The sequence below is a fragment of the Dama dama genome, chromosome 10 (assembly GCF_033118175.1).
Source record: "Dama dama isolate Ldn47 chromosome 10, ASM3311817v1, whole genome shotgun sequence".
Classification (NCBI taxonomy): domain Eukaryota; kingdom Metazoa; phylum Chordata; class Mammalia; order Artiodactyla; family Cervidae; genus Dama; species Dama dama.
Window position 1 is genome coordinate 6,492,700 of NC_083690.1, and position 23,802 is coordinate 6,516,501.

Sequence of the window (23,802 nt, forward strand, 5' to 3'; positions counted from 1 at the left end):
CACATCCAGGTTACATGTGTTGTGTTTCGCTGGAACCATTATTTGCTTTCATGATTTGAATGCAAATGGCCTTAACAACGTTTTAGAAATGTCCCTTTAACAATATTTTAGAAATGTCCTTTTCTGGTACCAACGATCGTACGTGCAGGGCAGCAAAGGCGACACATGCAACAAACAGGCTTTCGGATTCAGTGAGAGGAGAGGGTGGGATGATTTGAGAGAACAGCATTGAAACATGTACATTACCATATATAAAATAGACAGCCAGTGGGAATTTGATGTATGACACAGGGTACCCAAAGTTGGTGCTCTGTGGACAACCTGGAGAGACAGGGTGGGGAGGGAAGAGGGGGGAGGTTCAGGATGTGGGGGACACATGTATACCTATGGCCGATTTGTACTGATGTATGGCAAAAAAAAATTGCAATATTTTAAAGTAATAATCCTCCAATTTAAGCAAATTTTAAAATGTTTTAGAAGCGTCTTGTTACCACCATCAGTGCTTCTGTGAACAGCCACGCCTATACCTCTTTGTTGGTGTGTGTTTAGCTAAGCAAGATGCAAGAAGCGGGCTTGCCTAATAGGGAGGAATGAAAGGGGTCGTGCGACCCAAAATGCACAACGTTAGGAGACTCAGACTAAGATTATGAAGTGGAGGAAGTTAGAGAGGGCAACTGAGAACTGTATTGTCATGTGTTGCCAGAGACCTGCAGCTGTTGAATGGCAAACTTCACTACACACACTCGCGTGCGCACATACACACACACATACACACAGAGCTATGTAGCCAGGGACCTTCTGCACTTGTGCTTTAGGGATATGGCCACTTTTTTGAGGACCAGCTGCTCTCCCAGCCCCAGCTTGGAAAGGACAGAGGGCAGGGAGGGACAGGAAGGTGAGGAGGGGCCTGGACTCTGATATTCATCACATCTTGGCGGTTTCCCCAGGGCTGGCCCCCGGACGCATGCCTTGCTAACCCTCAGGACACTAACTAATGCATCCTCTTGAATGAGGTCGGCTTAAAGGCTGACCTCCTGTTTAGCAGGCTGATGATGGTTGAAAGCTGCCCAGTGGGAAGCAGGCACTGCCTCAGCTGCTTCTGGGGCCAATGGCTTCAGCAAAGGCTGATCTAGTTCCTTGGGGGTGAGTGCAGGAGTGAGGGTAATGGGAGCTGGGCCAGTGGGGCTACAGGCCTGTTCATCTAACTGAGGAACCCATGCGTTCTTAAGCCCTTAGTTGGATTCACAGCTGTGAGCTGCAATTGATTTGTCTTAGTGAGCTTGGGTAACTTGGGTTACAAAATACTATAGACTGGGTGGATTAAGCAACAGGGGTTTGTTCCTCCCAGTTCTGGAGACTGGATGTTCACCATCAAGGAGCCAGCAGGGTTTTGTCTGGTGGGGTTCTCTCAGTGGTTATCACATGGTCGCCTTCTTACTGTGTCTTCATATGGCCTTTTCTTGGTACAAGCAAGTGAACAGAGAGACAGGAGGCAACTCTGGTGTCTCATAAAAGGCCCTAATCGCATCTTGGGTGCCTCACTCAGACCTCATCTAAACCTAATCATCTCCCAAGGGCTCACCTCCAAATAACATCACATTGAGGGTTAGAGCTTCATGAATTTGGAGTGGGAGTAGACTCAACTCAGTTCATAGCCAACTGGTAGGCAAATAAGGCTGAGCATGGCCAGGTCAGTCTCAGGTATAAGTAGAGAGTTGTGGGGGAGAGAATTTCTGGATTTATCAGGGGAAAAATAACACCCTATCTGCCCCTAGATAGGAGATTCCCTCTCCGCATATATGAACTTGGTGCACGTGTGTGTGCTAAGTTGCTTTAGTCGTGTCCAACTCTTTGTGACTCTATAGACTGTAGCCCACCAGACTCCTATGTCCGTGGGATTTTGCAGGTGAGAATACCAGAGTGAGTTGCCATGCCCTCCTCCAGGGGATCTTCCCTGCCTAGAGATTGAACCCACCTCTCTTATGTCTCTTGCTTTGGCAGGCAGGTTCTTTACTACTAGTGCCACCTGGGAAGCCACCTTGAATATGGTGGGTGGAGTCTAAACCAAGTCCTTTATTGCAGAAGAAGGCAAACTTCCAAACTCATTCTATGAGGCCAACATCACCCTAATTCCAAAACCAGACAAAGATGCCACAGAAAAAGAAAACTACAGGCCAATGTCACTGATGAACATAGATGCAAAAATCCTTAACAAAATTCTAGCAAACAGAATCCAACAACATATTAAAAAAATCATACATCATGACCAAGTGGGCTTTATCCCAGGAATGCAAGGATTCTTTAATATCCACAAATCAATCAATGTAATACACCACGTTAACAAATTGAAAGATAAAAACCATATGATTATCTCAATAGATGCAGAAAAAGCCTGTGACAAACTTCAACATCCATTTATGATAAAAATTGTCCAGAAAGCAGGAATAGAAGGAACATACCTCAACATAATAAAAGCTATATATGACAAACCCATAGCAAACATTCTCCTCAATGGTGAAAACTTGAAAGCATTTCCCCTAAAATCAGGAACAAGACAAGGGTGCCCACTCTCGCCACTACTATTCAACATAGTGTTGGAAGTTTTGGCTACAGCAGTCAGAGCAAAAAAAGAAAAGGAATCCAGATAGGAAAAGAAGTGAAACTCTCACTGTTTGCAGATGACATGATCCTCTACATAGAAAACCCTAAAGACTCTACCAGAAAATTACTAGAGCTAATCAATGAATATAGTAAAGTTGCAGGATATAAAATTAACACACAGAAATCCCTTGCATTCCTACACACTAACAATGAGAAAACAGAAAGAGAAATTAAGGAAACAATACCATTCACCATTGCAACAAAAAGAATAAAATACTTAGGAGTATATCTACCTAAAGAAACAAAAAGACCTATACATAGAAAACTTTAAAACACTGATGAAAGAAATCAAAGAGGACACAAACAGATGGAGAAATATACCGTGTTCGTGGATTGGAAGAATCAGTATTGTGAAAGTGAGTGTACTACCCAAAGCAATCTATAGATTCAATGCAATCCCTATCAAGCTACCAACGGTATTTTTCACAGAACTAGACCAAAGAATTTCACAATTTGTATGGAAATACAAAAAACCTCGAATAGCCAAAGCAATTTTGAGAAAGAAGAATGGAACTGGAGGAATCAACCTGCCTGACTTCAGGCTCTACTACAAAGCCACAGTCATCAAGACAGTATGGTACTGGCACAAAGACAGAAATATAGATCAATGGAACAAAATAGAAAGCCCAGAGAGAAATCCACATACCCATGGACACCTTATCTTTGACAAAGGAGGCAAGGATATACAATGGAACAAAGACAACCTCTTTAACAAGTGGTGCTGGGTAAACTGGTCAACCACCTGTAAAAGAATGAAACTAGAACACTTTCTAACACCATACACAAAAATAAACTCAAAATGGATTAAAGATCTAAATGTAAGACCAGAAACTATAAAACTCCTAGAGGAGAACATAGGCAAAACACTCTCCAACATAAGTCACAGCAAGATCCTCTATGACCCACCTCCCAGAATATTGGAAATAAAAGCAAAAATAAACAAATGGCGCCTAATGAAACTTAAAAGCTTTTGCACAACAAAGGAAACTATAAGCAAGGTTAAAAGACAGCCTTCAGAATGGGAGAAAATAATAGCAAATGAAGAAACAGACAAAAGATTAATCTCAAAAATATACAAGCAACTCCTGAAGCTCAATTCTAGAAAAATAAATGACCCAATCAAAAAATGGGCCAAAGAACTAAACAGACATTTCTCCAAAGAAGACATACAGATGGCTGACAAGGACATGAAAAGATGCTCAACATCACTCATTATCAGAGAAATGCAAATCAAAACCTCAATGAAGTACCATTACACGCCAGTCAGGATGGCTGCTATCCAAAAGTCTACAAGCAATAAATGCTGGAGAGGGTGTGGAGAAAAGGGAACCCTCTTACACTGTTGGTGGGAATGCAAACTAGTACAGCCGCTATGGAGAACAGTGTGGAGATTCCTTTAAAAACTGGAAATAGAACTGCCATATGACCCAGCCATCCCGCTCCTGGGCATACACACCAAGGAAACCAGATCTGAAAGAGACACGTGCACCCCAATGTTCATTGCAGCACTGTTTATAATAGCCAGGACATGGAAGCAACCTAGATGCCCATCAGCAGAAGAATGGATAAGGAAGCTGTGGTACATATACACAATGGAATATTACTCAGCCATTAAAAAGAATTCATTTGAATCAGTCCTAATGAGATGGATGAAACTGGAGCCCATTATACAGAGTGAAGTAAGCCAGAAAGAAAAACACTGATACAGTATACTAATGCATGTATATGCAATTTACAAAAATGGTAACGATAACCCTATATGCAAGATAGAAAAAGAGACACAGATGTATAGAACAGACTTTTGGACTCTATGGGAGAAGGCGAAGGTGGGATGATCTGAGAGAACAGCATCAAAACATCTATATTATCAAGTGTGAAAGAGATCTCCAGGCCAGATTGGATGCATGAGACAAGTTCTTGGGGCTGGTGCACTGGGATGACCCAGAGGGATGGGATCGGGAGGGAGGTGGGAGGGGGATTCAGGATGGTGAACACATGTAAATCCATGGCTGATTCATGTCAATGTATGGCAAAAACCACTACAATATTGTAAAGTAATTAGCGTCCAACTGATAAAAAATAATTGGGAAAAAAATAAACATAAAAGTACAGTTGCAAAAAAAAAAAAAAAAAAATCAAGTCCTTTAGTTCGGAATGGGTGGTGGGTAAAAGCCTGAAAGTCTGTGACTTTTTCTTGAGCTTAAATCTAACTTCCTCTACTGAATAACTTTCTGAGCTGGAAAAGATTACTTTTCTTCTAAGCCCAATACTCTCAGCAATGAAATGGGATAATAAAAGTTGTTCTGGGGATGACATAAAGAACATGGCACAATGCCTGGCATCACTCTTTAGTTCAGAGTGTTTTGAGGCATTTTGGAACAGAAGGTTGCAGTTTCTGTAGTTTGTAGTTGTATGTTTTCAGAACACTGACTCAAAACTTTAAGGGGAAAAAAAAAAAACCCTCAATGTCTTCAATGCCTTTGCTTTTTTGGTGTTCATTTAATCATTATCAGTGCATGGGCATTGCACACAGCCCTTCCCCTTTTTTCTTCCTGGCAAGATTGTTATAATGTGTTGAAAATATTAATTATCCTCTTCACCTTATTCACAGGACTGGAAAAACAAATCTTGCTCCTGTGCTTGCTAGAAGAAAAAACACCTCCGCGCGTGTGTGTGTGTGTGTGTGTCCCACCCATTGTCCCCTCGGGTCATAACAAATTATTGATGCCAGTTCCTTTAAAAAGACAATTAATCCAATTACCTTCTTGTTGAATCAATACTAATGTCTTTTTCTTTTAACTTGCAGGTTTCGGCAAGCCTGGCTTCCAGCAAAACTGAGGTAGGAAATGTGGTTTTGTTGTCTCTTTGGAGGACATTCTGAAACCATTTTCTTTTGTGATGCATGGAGTAGGTGCTGTGGTTGTGACTGTGTTCTGCACAGTCTCTTAGAGATTTGTCTCCTGTGTTGTCAGTTGCGTGGCTTCCATGGTGCTGGGTTTGGGGTCAACTGGTTCTCCCCTGGTACTCTTTATGGACTGCGTGCTGAGTAGCCTGATAAAGATGGTGGATGGCCTCAAAGCTGGGTCTCCCACTTGCTTCTGTCTTGGTGACTCCAGAGTCTGAATATCCACATGATGATTCTAGCTCCATCGAGACAAGTCCTTGCTTCAGCAGTGAGACCTCCATCTGTCTCTATGGTGGTTTTCATTCCCTCCCTCTTTTTCCTCTCCCAGTTCACCCTCTGGGGCAGTAAGGGGACTGTGACTGATGCTGACAGTAGGTAGAGAATTTAAAAAGATGTTTATCAGCAGTTGCCAGCAGGGTGATCATCCATGAGAAATTGTACATGACGTCACTGAATGGGTACCTGCAAAATATACCCAGGACCATGGAGCTGTTGTCATCCCAATTGCAAGTTACCAGGTGTATACAGCAATAGGCCTTGACCAGGGCCTCCACAGCCTTGGTTCTGTGTGACCTCATGCATCCATCACTTTCTCTGCTGAGGCTTACTTTTCTCATGTACTCAGTGAGGGTAACTCGACTTATTTGGACCCATCCCATGATTGTCAGGGGGTCATATGGAATAAGGAGTGTGAAGGCAGATGCTGGCAGTGTTCTACAAAACTCAAGGGGAGATCATTTCAAAGAGTGGAAACTCCAGTTCAGATGTCTGCATCCTTGGATAGGATAGCTTGGTATGCTAAAGTTTTCCAGGGACTGTGGTTCACTGGGCTTCCCATGTGGCACTAGTGGTAAAGAACCTGCCTGCCAGTGCAGGAGATGTAAGAGATACCAGTTTCATCCCTGGGTGGGGAAGATCCCCTGGAGGGGAGGGTGTGACAACCTGCTCCAGTATTCTTGCCTGGAGAATCTCATGGACAGAGGAGCCTGACGGGCCACAGTCCATAGGGTTACAAAGAGTCAGACACAACTGAAGTGACTTGGCACGTGGTTCATGAGTGGTGTGAATGTTACTTTAGATGCCTGGCGAGGCAGATCATTGGGAGGGGAAGAGGGTCAGGATGGAGAAGGATGGAGTGGGGTAAGGAGCTGCTAGTGCCACCTGCTTCCTGATGATCTTGGGGCAATTCCTTGGGCCAGTCATGTGTCCACCCAAAGCTCCTTTGCTTGTTTTCAGAGTGAGAATGGCAATACATCACACAAGGCTGCTGAGAGCATTAAAAGGGCCATGCCAATGTTTACTCTTGATTTACTCTAAACAGAGAACTAGTTTCCATGTATCCAGGACCTACCATATACCATTCATTATGTAAAGATTTCACATGCATCACCTTATAAAATCCTTACAGAAATCTCGGGATGTATCCACTGTTATAGTCCCCGTTTCACAGAAGAATAAACTGAGGCTCAGAGAGACTCAGTGACTTTCCTAGAACAATTCAGCTAATGAGAGAGAGTGAGCTGGGGTTTGTGATTGTGTCTGGCAAGGTACAAAGGGCTGGCTGATAACTGCCATGCCCTGTGTCTTAGTCAGTTCATGGACTGGGGACTTAAACAACAGAAATTCATTATTCACAGTTTAGACAGATGGGAAGTTCAAGATCAAGGAACTGGCAGATCTGGTGTCTGGTGAGGACCCTCATTCTGGTTTTCAGATAGTTATCTTATCGTATCCTCACATGACAGGAAGACAGAGAGCAAGTTCTTCTGTCTCTTCTTTTTCTTGTTCAGTTGCTCAGTCATGTCTGACTCTCTGTGACCCCATGGCTTGCAGCACGCCAGTCTTCCCTGTCTTTTACTACCTCCCAGAGTTTGCTCACATTCAAGTCCATTGAGTCAGTGATGCTATTGACCATCTCATCCTCTGTCATCCCCTTCTTTTCCTGCCTTCAATCTTTCCCAGCATCAGGGTCTTTTCCAGTAAGTCAACTCTTCACATCAGGTGGCCAAAGTATTGGAGCTTCAGCTTCAGCATTAGTCCTTCCAATGAATACCCACTATCCAATGAATATCCAGTATCTCTTCTTACAAGGGAACTAATCCCACTGCTGAGGTGTAATCACCTCCAGACACCCCCCACCTCCTAATGCCATCACCTTGGGGGACAGGATTTCAATATATGAATAGCAGCATGTAAACCACCCAGATCATGGCCTGGTGTATAGTGGGTGTGGATAAATGGTAGCTCTGTCACTCCTTGAGGGCTGACTCTGCTTTCTGTCAATAGAGCATATCTGCATATGTCTCAGTGCTCTAGGATCAGCACCATGGACAGATGCCTGTTTCCTATGATCGCCATCCCCTGGAGAAGAAAATGGCAACCCACTCCAGCATTCTTGCCCGGAGAACTCCATGGGCAGAGGGGCCGGGTGGGCCACAGTTCATGCAGTCGCAAAGAGTCGGACACAACTGTGTTGAGGGACTAATGCTTCACACACTTATCTTCTCTGCCCCTCAACCCCCCAGGAACAGTCTCACATTTGTGCTACATTTGGCAGTTTAAAACAAATAATCAACAATAAAACACTTTTACATCTGTTGCCCCTTTTCAATTTCACAGAAATCACACATGGCAGGGTTTTTGTTATTATTTCCAGATTGAAAATTGGAGTTTTGGAGACTCGCAATACTTTAAACTTAGGTGAAATATTTAATGTTCTAGCAATTCCACTCCTGCTTGTGTGCCCAATGGCCACCAAAAGATGTACACGATAATTTTCATAGAAGCTTTATTTATCATAGCCAAAAAATAGAAACAAACTTCATGTCCATTAACAGGGTCATGAAGAAATCGTGATATAGTCATACCATGGAATATAGGATGCTAATCAAAAATTGTTATCAATGGATACAGGAAATAGTGTTTATGAATTTTAGATAGCTATATATTTAAACATTATGACTTTTTAAAAAGTTTTTGTTAATTTTTGGCTGTGCTGGGTCTTCACTGCTGCATGAGCTTTTCTCTGATTATGACAAGCAGGGGCTACTCTGGAGTTGTGGTACACTGGCTTCTCATTGTGATAACTTTTCTTGTTTTGGAGCATGGGCTCTAGTGCACTGGGCTTTAGTAGTTGCAGCCAGTGGGCTTCAGTAGCTGTGGCTCCCAAGCTCCAGAGCACAGGCTCGATAGTTATGGTGCACAGGGTTTATTTGCTCTGTGGCACATGGTATCTTCCTGGATCAGGGATTGAACGCGTGTCTCCTGCTTTGGCAGGGGGATTCTTTACCACTGAGCTACCAGGAAAGCCCAGAGTAATAATGTTGAGTTAAAAATACATCCTGTATGATTTCATTTACATATAAACCAGCACCCACCTCTGAGTGGGTGATAAAAGTAACAGTCTGGGTTACCTTTAGGTCAGGACACAAGAGAGCCAGCTGGGTAATGGGAATACTCAATACCTTCATCTAGATATGGTTACATGGGGGACCATCATGTGTGAAATTTATGGAGCTCTGCACCTAAGATGAGTGTACTTCATGGTATATAATTTGTATACCAAGGAAAGCAATGAAGCTACCTGGGTAAAACAAAAAGCACCAACAAAAATGAAAAAACACAGCCTAAAAAGTATAACACAAGATAATGAAAACAAGGGAATGAGCAAGTGTAGAGCTCTCAGCATAGAGACAAAACTGTGGATCAAAAATAGCCTAAGCTCACCCATTCATTCATTCATTCATTTTAATTCCAGAATCCTATGTCACAGATGGAACAGGTTTAAAACACACACACAAAACTTTTCCTTTCTCCTCACCAGTGTTTCCAAGGCTAAGTTATAATTGTTGGAGCCAGATCATATTTTTTGCACTACTGCAGGGAGGTAACCTTTTATTAATTGAATTTCTAATGGCAATTCATCAAAGCAAGCGATCACCCTTATTTAATGTGTGATCCATATTCATGGCATGCTCTGTTAGGTAAATAATAGTGGCTCTGAGAAAGTGCTTCTGTGAGGTCCTTTCCCTTCTCAAATGACTTTCTTTTTTTTACCCCTAAGTACAGACAAACAGTTGTAATTTAAACAGAACAAACCCCACCTGTGGAGGAGACGTTGGTAAAAGGCAGACAAGAAGAATTACAAACCCACAGAAGCAGTGAGAATGAATGGCTTTGCCAGTTCCCTTTCTTTCTGCAGATTGACAGTGAATATGTGAATAACGTTTGCTAAATCTGGACTTTGAAAACATGACAGCAAGCCTTTTGTGCCAATAATTTTTCATGGCATATGCCACCCCTCCCAGCCCCACACACAGTTTTAATAAGATGGCACATGGACTATTGAGAAATGTTAAAACCCTGCAGAGGAAAGAGCTTTATCTTCTGACCAAATTCTGCCCAGCAATGTTTATGACAGCTGAAGAATTTATCTTAAATTCCCTCTGCTTGCCGCAAAGCACATGGCCCTTTGTCCCCAAGCAGCCTGTAAGAACCAAACTAAGATGTCACATACATAATATAACAGATAAATGGCCCAATTTTTATGTCCACAAGATGAATGGAATGCAAGTTCAGCACACACATATTTGCACATTAATTGGCCCTGCATGGTTCCATTTTGTTCCTGAGTTGCTACTGTACGTCTCCTGGACTCTTTCCCCTTCGGAATCATTAAGCCTGTTTTATCGCACAAATGCATACACATCCTCCCCCCCACCAACCCCCGCCGTTTGTTGTCACGCAGCTTGCCCTGCTGCGAGAGAACCAAGTAACCTGGGCGCAGCCACTGGATTGCAAATGCCTGCGTCTGAGTTCTCTCCATCTCCCCGACTGCAAGACGGCTCGGAGATCTGAGACCCAGCCCTGCCGTGGCTGCACTGACAGCCAGACAAAGAAGGTTGCAGGCGAGGATGTTTGAAAAAAAAATCATTTCTTTTCAGTTACCGGTTGGTTTCTTGCCTCACCTTAATGATTTCCTGTTGATAGTTTAATGGCAATATAAACCCCTTGGAGGGCCTCAATTTTGACAAATTGGCCAGCTCCTATTTCATGGCAAAGCAATCGAAGTGAGATTGATTGATATTACAGTCTCGCTATCCCAAATAATTGCAGTGGGAAGCAGTGCAGGTGGCAGAACCTGGTGGCCTCAGAGAAAGGTACTTGCTTCCACCAGTCCCTGTGTCCATCTTGAAGGAAACTTGAACCCAGGCCAAGGAATCATGCATTTTTCTTGTTTCAGTCCTGAGTCTCAGAAAAGCAGATCCAGGGGTTACAGAGCCTCTGAATACTCTGGCCCAGTTGGAGAGAAGCCAGAACTTTTGAGAAGAGACTGAATTTCTTTTGCTGTGAACAAAAGGCCAGTCCTGGCTGTTCCAAGTCACTTGAGAAGTGAGAACATTTTACAAGAGAAAGTTGAGCTACTGTGCCAAGAGTGTTACAGCGGAGAAAGTCGCGTGCTCTGGACTCTTAGAGATGAGATAAAAATCATGGGTCCACAATTTATAAGTTATGTACCTGTGGTCAAGTCACTTCACTGCTAACAGGTCTCTTATCCATACAATGGCAAGAATGAAAATCATCCCCCCTCCAAAAGATCGATTTGAATTTGAAAATTTCATAATCCGAAGACAGTACCTCGCACAGAACAAATGATCCACAATTTTTATTTTGCTTCCTCACACAACCCTGTGTCTTTTATCTTTTGTATAAAGTAAGGGCATAAATAAATAACTAAAAGTTTAGTGTGAGACCCGTGGCTTTGAAAATGTGCTGTGGTGATTTTGCATGATGGTGGACCCACACCTTAAGCAGACAGTTTATTTAAGTGCAGGTCAGGAAGCAACAGTTAGAACTGGACATGGAACAACAGACTGGTTCCACATAGGAAAAGGAGTACGTCAAGACTGTACATTGTCACCCTGCTTATTCAACTCATATGCAGAGTACATCATGAGAAATGCCAGGTTGGATGAAGCACAAGCTGGAATCAAGATTGCCAGGAGAAATATCAATAACCTCAGATATGCAGATGACACCACCCTTATGGCAGAAAGTGAAGAACTAAGGGGCCTCTTGATGAAAGTTAAAGAGGAGAGTGAAAAAGTTGGCTTAAAGCTCAACATTCAGAAAACTAAGATCATGGCATCTGGTCCCATCACTTCATGGCAAATAGATGGAGACACAGTGGAAACAGTGTCAGACTTTATTTTTGGGGGCTCCAAAATCACTGCAGATGATGACTGCGGCCATGAAATTAAAAGACGCTTACTCCTTGGTAGAAAATTTATGACCAACCTAGATAGCATATTAAAAAGCAGAGACTTTACTTTGCCAACAAAGGTCCATCTGGTCAAGGCTATGGTTTTTCCAGTAGTCATGTATGGATGTGAGAGTTGGACTATAAAGAAAGCTGAGCACCAAAGAATTGATGGTGTTGGAGAAGACTCCTGAGAGTCCCTTGGACTTCAAGGAGATCCAACCAGTCCATTCTAAAGGAGATCAGTCCTGAGTGTTCATTGGAAGGACTGATGCTGAAGCTGAAACTCCAATACTTTGGCCATGTGATGCAAAGAGCTGACTCATTTGAAAAGACCCTGATGCTGGGAAAGATTGAGGGCAGGAGGAGAAGGGGACGACAGAGGATGAGATGGTTGGATGGAATCACCGACTCCATGAACGTGAGTTTGAGTAAACTCTGGGGGTTGGTGACGGACAGGGAGGCCTGGTGTGCTGCGGCCCATGGGGTCACAAAGAGTCGGACATGACTGAGCGACTGGATTGAACTGAACTGGAGAAAAAATGGGAGAGTAAGTGCAGATGAATTTGAAGGAAAAAGAGGAGACCAAAAGAGATGATGGCTGGCAGCCCTCATATACCCAGTGAGTAGCAGATGTAGAATTGAGTGTTAAAGAGGGAAAGATAAGCAGGAAGAGGGACGCTGATGGGAGGCACTGTCCAGAGGCTGATTAATCAGTGAGATCTGCCCGGTAAATGGACATCTGACAGCACCAGGGGAGGGAGCTGAGCTGCCAGCAGCAGCCCTGAACACACCATGTCATCCACCGTGTGTATACTACGTGCTGAGCACTGCGTTAGCTTCACGATGATCTTTACAGTGAGTGCCACCATCCATACTTCACCGAGGAGGAGACTGATACTCTAAGAGGTGACCTATGCTGGCCACACTTATGTAAGGATTAAACACCAATGTCTGAATCGGTGTCTGACTGCAGTGCTGGGGCATGTTCTGCCATGAACTTGACTGTTGTGTGTACGGGCTGTGGAGTCCAATGCCTGGGTTCAAACCCCAGCTCCAGCATTTCCCATCTCCAGTCCCGGCAAGTGGTGAAACTGGGGCAAATTTCTTAACCTTTGCATGTCCTGTTTGTCTCTTCTACTGAATGAAGATAAAGAACATGATAGCTTTTTGCCCCCATTTTTATTTTTCAATTAAAAAAATTTTTGTTTTATATTGGAGTATATGCTAGTTTCAGGTGTATAACAACATTTTTCATATACATGTATCTATTCTTTTTCAACTTCTCTCATTTAGGCTATTATAGAATATTGAATAGAGTGCCTATTGCTATACAGGGTGTCCTTGTTGGTTACCTATTTTAGAACCTTATGGCTTTTTGGTGAAGGTGAAAAGTCATGGTATAAATTGTGGGAGGCAATTAGCAATGTTACCTGGTGCACAAATAACCCTTCATATATGCTAGTCATTGTAGTTATTTTGGTTAGGCTTCTTGGGAGCTCGTTCTGACGTATAGAAGGGAAGAGCAGGGTGTCAGCTAAAATCAGTTCATAGTCTCTAAACCAAATGGATGCATCAGGTCTTGAGTCTTCCAGAAGCACCTCACTCTTTGGAAATTAAGTGAAGGTCCCTGAGAAAGGCGAGCAGTCAAAAAATTCTCTTTCTACTGCTTATATCAGAAAAAAATTGGCTTCTGTTACTCTGAGCTTTTGAGGATGAATTAGAAGAATCTCACCACTTATACAGTGCAATAAGGTTAATGAAAAAGAGTAAAGGGAAAGAAAAAGTCCATTGGGTCTTAATTAGCATCTGACTATATGCCAGGCACTCTACAAGATATTTTATATAACTTATTTAATTTCACCTTTACAAGAGCCCTATGCAGTAAGTACTAGTATTTTTCCTATTTTACAGATGAGCAAACCAAGGCTCACGTTTTTTAATTAAGCAAGTCACGGAGGTCATAGGAAGGGGATCAAGAATCTCATCCATGACTCTCAGACCCCAAAGTCAGCCAAGGTGACAAACTTAAACTGGAAGTCACCTCCTGTTTCTCAGAGACATAGACTGGGCCTCCCAACTCCCGTGAGAAAAACCCAGTCTCTCCTCTTCTCCTTCCTCCTTCCTGCCCACCTTCCCCTGCCACAGTTCAACCAACCTCGTCGACTCTCTGTTTCAAGATGATGTGAGGGCTCTGTGATCACAGAGCCCATTCCCACACCATAAATTATTTCCTACAGTTTTGACACCATTTATTTCCATAGCATTATACACTCCAACCTTCTGACTACTTAAGATCAAAAGGTGTGCTCCGGGCTCACATCTCACTCTAGCTCTCAAACTCGGTGCACCAAATTAGACCCAACAGCAGAGGCTCCAGCCTGCCAGGGTCTGTAATGTCATATCACTCCGATAGTTTAGCCTGTCTTTATCAATGGCAAAGGAGAAATGGACTGATCCACGGGGATGGGGCTTCCACAGAGGAGGCTTAAAGATGTGACCATTGAAGGGGAGTGTTGGGATGTTCAGAATCAGCTTGGGTGGTAGGAACTCAACTGGTTGTAGAAACTGAGGCCAAAGGCAAAGATTTGTAACAGGCCAGAGAAGGAGAAGCTCCATATGGGGAACTGTGAGCTGCCCCTGAGAGAATCACAGAAACACTAGTGAACAAGCGGGAAGAGGGGTTGTGGCTGGAATCGGGCTGGGCTTAGAGGTTCTGGAAGCCTGTGGACCACATACGCATTAGCAGATGGATCTCTTTGGAGGAGCATGCACTGATGCAGCGAGCTGAAATGGCATCTATTATTACATCAGTATTTTTTTTAGAGCCTGGTGGCTCAGATAGTATAGAATCCACCTGCAATGCAGGAGACTCTGGTTTGATCCCTGGGTCAGGAAGATCCCCTGGAGGAGGGCATGGCAACCCATTCCAGTATTCTTGCCTGGGGAATTCCATGGCCAGAGGAGCCTGGAGGGCTGCAGTCCATGAGGTCGCAAAGAGTCGGACCCAACTGAAGCGACTTAGCACGCACACATGTAAAATGAATAAGACACATCTCCTGCTCTCATAGAACCCAAAGCCTAATAAAACACACAGATGGATGAACAGATGCTTTTTATTCAAGTTCTAAAATAGAGGAGGATTCAAGGGAGAGAATGAACACCTAGAGGGGGTGATCAATTCATCCTCCTCTCCCACCCACCCCTGTGCCCTAGCATTAAGGTCAGTAAGAGGCATTGGGGGTCGTATCCCTGGATACCATGGTGCATGGTATATTTGAATAATCTGGACCAAGTTTGGCAAACAGCAGAGAGACTGCCTTGGGTTTACTGTGGGTGTAGGTGAGGGATGGGCAGGAGAACTGGGAAATCCCCCAGACATGTGGATCGGCACCTGGCCGTGGGGCCACAGAAAAGAAGACCCTTGATGACGGTGGTGGTGGTGGTGGCCGTGAGAGCAGCCGGTGTTTATGGGATGTCCGCTGCCTGCCAGGCGCAGTGCTGAGAATTTTACATGGACCACCTCGTTTCTTCTTTCCAACAGACTTGGGTGGATAAGTATTCACGTAAATAACCTTCACTTAATGGGTGAGAGAACCAAGGCTCAGAAGAGTTGATGGGATCCATTCACGGCCTCACTGTTAGCAGGCAGAGTTAGTGTTTGATTCTAGGCCATTTGCCTTTGGCACTAGCAGCCCAGCTAAGATGGGAGAAGCAGGCTTGAACACCCCCTTGGGTTACAGTCTGATTGCTCAGCACAAACCTCTCCTGACAAATGATGCTAGCACACACTGGAGAAACTTCATGACTGAGCCTGCTTCTCGGCACTAATGTAGCTTGACTCGAGGCTGATATTCCACTTATCTCCCCAGAATGACAATTAGGAGGAGAAAAAAAAAGAAAGAGTTATTGCTATTCTGGCTTCCTCTATTGAGCTATGAATAAATGATGATAGCTGTGAAATAGCGTGGTGTTTAGATCATTTCTGGTAAATTAAAAAAAAAATAAAAATTGAATAAAGTGGTAATCCATGTAGCCAGTTAAACAAGAGGAGCGGAACAAAATTGGTAAACTCTTTCAGTGTCTTCCTGGCCTTGTCATTCTAATGTAATTAGTTTGCAAAAATATTAATTAACACTCAAAACAGCTGACACGTTTTACATGCTGGTTTGAAATGTGTTAATTACGCCTTATACTTTGCCCCTGTACCATCCCGAGCGGTGCCATAGACAGGAATTCTGGTCCTCCACGCCCTCCTCCTTACATACTGGGGGCAACATGGATACTGAGAGCTTTTTGCATTGCTCAAGAGTTCCATGAACCTTTGGTGGGAAGGAGAGAGAACTGTGTGTAGGAATAGCACCTTGGTGGTTCAGCTAACGTCTACAGACGAGGTGTCTCGGGAGGCTACCTCACTTCCAATGAGTAGATGCTGTCCTGGTTCAGCAGGGTTTTCAGATGGAATGCAGACACTGGAGTGAGTGACCTCTGAGCATCTCTCCTTGGACTACATTCAGTCTTTGGACTAGATTCTCCCCAGACTTTGCCTGAGGACTACCTACTCATGTCCTAGTAGATGGTGTTGAATTCTAAGTGTGTCTCGTGTAGACCTAGCCATTGTCATCATTAAGAGATGTAGATGTTGCCTGTTTCTTTGTGGTTTTCTTAGTTAATATATTAGTCAGGAGAGGTTAGGCGGTGCTGAAGTAGCAGGTTAACCAGGAAATCTCAATGGCTTACCCAACGAGGCTTATTTCTTGCTCAGGGGACCAATCCAGTGAGCACAGGGTGACTCTCTGGGGAGCTCTCTCCCAGTGATCAAGCAATACAGGCTGCTCTATCCTGTGGCCCCACCATGTCAGCACACACCTCCGCCATCCCTATGGCAGGGGAGGGGAGCGAATGAGGGAATCTCACGTGTCTTTTTCACTGTCTCAGCACAGAAGTGGCACCCATCCCTTGCACCCACGATCCACCAGCTAAAATCTGTCCCACTGTGCCCACGGGCAAGGGGCTTGGAAATGTAGGCTCACATAGATAGTCCATGAGTAGTAAATACCTGCCACTGTGTAATAATGATGATAACAGTCATCTCTATTGTCGTCCCAACCACCAGGCTTCACCAAACCCTATACTGTGGTTACCTGGCAGGCATTCTGTTTTATGCTTTGAACAGGTTTTTCTTATTCCACTGTCATTCTTTCTGCCATAAGAAGAAGAAACAGGTTCAAAGGGATGAGACTATTGTTAGCAAGGGATCCAGCCAGGACTCAATTCATGATAGGACAGCAGTGCCTCCAATGGTCTCTGCCTCCCACAGCCCTTGGCAGCTTTCCTTCTGTAGCATCCTAGGAGTAGGACCTGGGAGCAACATGCAGGACCCCCAGGAGGAATCTAGAGAAGGGTCTGTTAAGTCTCCAAAGCATGATACCTTCAATGCCCCAAGTTTATGCAGAACTTACTCCTTTCCGCCAGTAGATCCACATTCGGCGCCATATTTAATTCTTGTAATATCCTATGGAGGATTTGGAGGAAAGCTGATGAGCTCCTCATTATAGATGTAGTAGTGGAGGGCTTGGGAGGATACCTGCCAGAAGACACCTGGGTAATCACCAGGTGTCTGCAGTCCTGACCTGCCTCTTCAGTTGTGTAGAACTGAGGGTCCTCGAGACCCTAGACCAAGGAACTGTTACCTTTTGTGTTTCATGAGTCCCTTTGATATCTGAGGATAATGGTGGGTCATTTTGGAGAATGTGTGCCTGTGTGCTAAATTGCTCCAGTCATGTCTGATTCTTTGTGACCCCATGGACTGTAGCCGCCAGGCTCCTCTGTCCATGGGATTCTCCAGGCAAGAACACTGGAGTGGGTTGCCATGCCCTCCTTCAGGGGAACTTGCCAACCCAGGGATCGAACAGGCATCTCTTACATCTCTTGCTTTGGCAGGCAAGTGTTTTGTTTTTTTATCACTAGCACCACCTGAGAATAAAGTTTTAAAATGCATAATATGAAATACTTAGGATCACTAAGGAAAACATATGTATTGAAATGCATTTACTGAAATAATAAATGGGATCCGGTAAAATCATTGTTTTCTTTTTTAATACACTAAATAACAAGTTTAATAATTATTGTAACTTGGAAACAGCAACAAGTTTATGACATTTTGAGATATCTATGACAATTATAATGTCATGACTGAAAAATTCAGTGGACTCTGTAGGTGAAAAACTCACAGGTACTGGTAATTCTACTGTGAATTGCTGCTTATATTTATAATTAAAGGGAATTTGTTGTTGGCATTTGGTGGCTAAGTAGTGTCTGACTTCTTGTGAGTCCATGGACTGCAGCATGCCAGGCTCCTGTGTCCTCTGCTACCTCCCAAACCTTGCTCAAATTCATGTCTATTGAGTCAGTGATGCTATCTAACCATCTCATCCTATGCTGCCCTCTTCTCCTTTTGCCTTCAAACTTTCCCAGCATCAGGGCATTTTCCAGTGAGTCGGCTCTTCTCATCAGCTGGCTAAAGTATTGGAGCATTCAGCATCAGTCCTTCCAATGAATATTTAGGGTTGATTTCCTTTAGAATTGACTGGATTGATATACTTGCAGTCCAAGGGACTCTCAAGAGTCTTCTCTAGCACCACAATTTAAAAGCATCAATTCTTTGGCATTCAGCCTTTCTTTGTGGTTCAACTTGCACTTCTGTACATGACTACTGGAAAAACCATGGCATTGACTATATGCACTTTTGTGGGCAAATTGATTCTAAAGGGAATGAACCAAAAAACCCAACCAGTTAGCCACTCAGTCATGTCCAACTCTGCAACCCCATGGAGCTTGCCAGGCTCCTCTGTCCATGGGATTTTCCAGGCAAGAATACTGGAGTGAGTAGCCATTCCCCTTTCTGAGGGATCTTCCTGACCTGGGGATTGAATCTGGGTCTCCTACATTGCAGACAGATTCTTTACCATCTGAGCACCGGAGAAGCCCCACTAAAGGGAATGTTAGATTACAACTAGAGATTACTGGAAATAAAATTTTATTTTTTCTTATCCAAGTCTGTGGACCCACTGAGTCTTCTATAGGGACACTTTCTGGGTCTAAGTTTCCATGTTAGGAACTCTGTCCATCCTTGGCTCTGGATTGCCTTCTGATTCTAGTTGGTCAAAGTCCAGAACTGGGTGGTGTCCAGTTCATATTATAGAAAAGGTGAAGTTTGGTGTTGGTGCATTCCTTCAATTGTTTCTACCTCCTTTGTCACTTCGTCTGTGCCCAGAGTCTGGTCTCGACCCTCTGAGCCTTCTTTCCCACCAGAGCACATGTGGCATTGAATAGGACCAGAGGTTATTCAAGGGTTATGTGTTTTCAATCCTAGGTACTATGATAAGGCTTTGTACCTATTATTTCACTGAATTCTGGTAGAGACTATTGTTGCAGTTGTTTTACAGAAATGGTGATGAATGGGCTTCCCTGGTGGCTCAGATGGTAAAGAATCTGCCTGCAGTGCAGGAGATGCGGGGGTTTGATCCCTGGGTCAGGAAGATCCCCTGGAGAAGGAAATGGAAAGCTACTCCAGTATTCTTGCCTGGGAAATCTCATGGACAGAGGAGCCTGGTGGGCTACAGTCCATGGGGTCACAAAAGAGTTGGACATGACTGAGCAACTGAGCAACAACATTTATGAATAGTACTATGCACCAGACACTCTTCAAAGCATAGTAATTATTATGGCAGCAATAGTAATTGTATTAGTAGCAGGTAAGACTTATATAGTACTCACTAGATGGCAGGTTTATTATATTCTAAGCATTTTCTATCTTTTTAAAATATTACTTCCACCACATTACTATCCAGGGAGTATTGTTATCCCTATTTTAGAGAATGGGAAATAGATGGAGAGGTTAAAAAACTTGCCCCTGAGTTACATGACTACGAAGCAAAGCCTTAAACTTTGATTTCACAGTCCTTAAGGTCAACTGCTAGTTCTGAGGTCTTGTTTTTTACTTCATTAAGTATTCCTCAAAACAACCAATAGTGGATCCTATGTTTGCCCCCATTTTATAAATCATACAATTGAGGAAAAGAGGAATTGTCAAGTTGCCTCGGAATCAGCTTCGTTCAGTTGGAAGATGGAACCAGGGAGAGCACAGGTGACCATTCAGGCAACTTGTTAAGGGCCATGCTTGGAAAAGTGATACATCATTTCTGCCACCTCCCATTGGCCAGAACTCAGTCACGTGGTCCCACTGAACTGCAGAGGAGGCTGGGAAATGTGGTCTAACTGTGAACTCAAAGGGGAAAAGGGATGGGAGCTAACACAAGTGCTAAGCGGAGCTTGGGTTGCTTATGTCTCGGGAGAGAGTCTGTCCACCGGAGAGGCACCCTAGTCCCAGGATTGATCCACAGCCCTGTGTGATGCCTGGGCTCAAGTCGCAGGTGGCTTCTCAGCCACCGGTGCTAACGCACCCTAGGGCGACTAGTAGACTAAATTTGACACAAATACATTGCTGTAAATTAGAGAACGTGAAAAATTTCACGCCGTGGGGATCTGGACTCTGGGTCTATTTTTAAAAGCTATGAAGAGTCTGCAAATGAAGTATTGTCAAACAGAAAACAGATTAAAATGTGTAATCATTTATTACTATACATTCAAATGAATATTTAAAATGTGGTCTTATTTTTGAAAATGAAAATGGTTGTTGGCTTTTCTCTCTCCTTTAGCTTGGTGTGTATTTTTAATTTGAGTGAGCCAGCCCCTGCCCTTAGGATCTGCTGCTCAAAGCCTCCACGGGTGGCCAATTTACAGTCACAGGATTAGGCCTGCAGGGTGGATGAGAGAGGTGGACACTCCAGTCCTGAGCCATTTAGTACTGTGTGCTCTGCTCCCCCTATTCTCAGTTATCGTGGGTTATAAATCACAGCCTCACTTTCATGGTGCCATTGTTTTTGGAGAGAGGGGGAGGGGATGGAGACCAGAAACAACACAATGTTGACTTAAAAACACATTCTGATTCCAGGTGTTTACAAAATTAGGCATGCATTACAACCAGGGGGGGAAAAAATTTCCCACACCCCCAAAGAGAAAGCGAACCAGGAGACAGTAGCAAAAGTACAGGTTGGTCCCTCATGACTCTCTTCTGCAAATTCTCCGAGAAGGAAACCAGGCTACTTGATAACGACCCATCTTAGTGTTCCATCTCACCGTGTCGGTAAACAGACTGTCAGCCTCGTAGGAATGTAGTCCCAAATGTGGAGACAAGCACCCATGGGTCCCCACGGACGGCTCCCGGAATCGTTCTGAGTGAGGAATTTGACCACACGTGTCTCTCTTCTTCTGGAATTGGAAGCCTGTTTGTTTGAAGCTGAGAGCATTTCAGGCAGCTCCCTCTGATAAGCATGGGATTTTCAGCCATCCACCCTTTGTTTCTTTCGTGTTCTGACTAGAACACCAGTCACGTAAGGCAACTGGATGAGAAAATCACTTTGATTAGTGACTTTCCTGTGGATATATTTCTTTTCTTTCATATTTCATGTACTGAATATTTTATGAAAATGTTTTCCTTTCTGAGTGAGCTAATGCTGTGGTTTAAATAATATGACTGGAAGGTACAAACCCTATTTCTCAAAACAGAATCGTATTAAGGGGAAGAAAAAAGCACAAACATGTAAAAGCCAGTGGGGCAAACACTTGACATCAGGTTCACCTGGATGTAATTTCCAGTTCTCTTGGGATTGCTGGGTGACCTCTCAGCACCTCCGCTTCTGTGAGATGGGAACAGTCACTGTTACAATCTGACACCATCAACGCATGCGTGCGTGCTCAGTCACTTCTGTCCTGTCCAACTCTTTGCAAGCCTGTGGACTGTAGCCCACCAGGTTCCTCTGTCCATTGGATTTTCCTAGGCGAGAATATTGGTGTGGGTTGCCATTTACTTCTCCAGGGGAATTTTCCTGGCCCAGAGATCAAACCCACATTTCTTGCATTGGCAGGCAGATTTTTTTTTTTTTTTTTTTTAACCATCTGAGCCATCAGGGAAGCCCATGAGGGTGAGGATTACATGAGATAAGGCAGTGTTAGCATGGGGGTATAGAGCCTGGTACAGAGCAAGTTGTCAGTAAATGATCCCTCAATTTTACATTTGAGCAACATCCAGACAACTCCAGAGAGTCCTCATCAATTACTTTCACCTCCACCTCCTCTTCCTCTGAACACTGTCCAGGGATAGATCTGAAAGATTTCATTGTAACTCTGGGAGTGGACGAGATGGATGATTGAAAGATGATAGAGTCTATTCTTTAATCTGGCTTCCCAGACTCATTAGCGCTCCCAGGGCTTTGCTTAGTGCCTGTGGTAGAGACAGCTCTGAATTTGCTGAAACCCATGCCTTTTCCCCCTTGGCCTCATGGGCCTGCATCCTAAGTTGCTTCAGTCGTGTCCAACTCTTTGCAACCCCACGGACTGTAGCCACAGACAGGCTCCCCTGTCCATGGGATTCTCCAGGCAGGAATGTTGGAGTGCATTACCCCGCCCTCCTCCAGGGGATCTTCCTGGCCCAGGGATTGAACCTGCATCTCTTATATCTTCTGTATTGACAGGCAGGTTCTTTACCACTAGCACCATTTCCCAGCATCCCTTGTGGTTTAATGGGACCATGTGACTGACTTCTGGCCAATGGAAAGTGGGCAGAGTGATATAGGGCTTCCCAGGTGGCTCAGTGGTGAAAAAAAAAAAAAATCTGGCTGTCAATGCAGGAGACCCAGGAGATGTGGGTTTGATTCCTGGATCAGGAATATACTCTGGATGAGGAAATGGCATCTGCACTCCAGTATCCTTGCCTGGAAAATCCCATGGACAGAGGAGCCTGGCGGGCTACAGCCCATGGGGCTGCAAAAAGTCAGGTGCAACTGGGCATAGGGAGCGTCAGAGTGATGTATGACTTTTCCAAGTGTAGCCCATGAGAGTCCCGTGGGTTAGTCACCTGCAGTCCCTCTCGCTCCACCTTTGAGCTGAATGAAGCCGACTCTGAGCCAGGTTTCTTAACTTCTCTGTCACTCAGTTGCCTGATCTGTAGAGTTCTAGTGGTCACAGGAATGAACAGTTATCATGAAAGACCTTGATGTGTGATGGGTGAGATCCAGAGGTGATTACAAGAAACTCTGTGAAGGGACTTTAGTACCTCGTAGGCAAAGTGTGGCATCGACCTGGGGAGAAATTCTTTCTCCCGTTTCATCAGGCTCTAGTGCTTTCAGAGTCCCGCGGCTGCTGCTGTTATTTAGTCACTAAGTTGAGTCCAATTCTTTGCGACCCCATGGACTGAAGCCTTCCAGGCTCCTCTATTCCATGGAATTTCCCAGGCAAGAATATAGTGGAGTGGGTTGCCATTTCCCTCTTCAGAGAATCTTTCCAACCCAGGGATCAAACACTCATCTCCTGCATTGACAGGTGGTTTATTTACCTCTGAGCCACTAGGGAAGCCCAGAGTCCCATTAGAATCTCCTAGAAATAGCTGGAGCTTCTGTCAGGGGAGCTGATTTCTCACCTGGGCCCAGCAGCAGGGGACTCATGAGCCATTGCTTTTCGAGTCTGCATGTGAATGACGTCGTATCTTGTCAAGTCTGGGCACTGAGGCCAGATGTTCTTTGCATCCCTTGTGGATGAGCACTTTCCAGATGGAGAGCCCCGGGACCTCTTAGCCTCGCCTGTTTCTTCTGAAGTAGGAGTGGCGGTCACAGTTTGCTAGGCTGATGGAGTCTCCCGCCAGTTCCTCTCCGCCCTGCTGGTGATCTACCTCCATACAGCGATTTCCTACATCGTTAGGGGAGATGTCATATGCACACACATGAGGCTGTGTTCTTACCCAGAATGTCACATTAGACTCCTGGAGGCTTTGGAGAAAAAAAAAAAAATTCAAATGCAGCCACATCCCACCCCGCCCTTAAATCAGCCAATCTTCCATCTGATGCCCCCAAAGGAAGCT

The 23,802-nt window shown here is 44.3% G+C and overlaps 1 protein-coding gene across 1 annotated transcript in view; it reads left to right on the forward strand.

Annotated features, from left to right (window-relative positions):
* Positions 1-23,802, forward strand: part of LOC133063956 (uncharacterized) — a 994,855-nt gene that overhangs the window by 578,465 nt on the left and 392,588 nt on the right. The window contains exon 5 of the mRNA XM_061153890.1: positions 5,468-5,500. Within this exon, the coding sequence (XP_061009873.1) occupies positions 5,468-5,500 (33 nt within the window). The remainder of the gene's footprint in view (positions 1-5,467; positions 5,501-23,802) is intronic.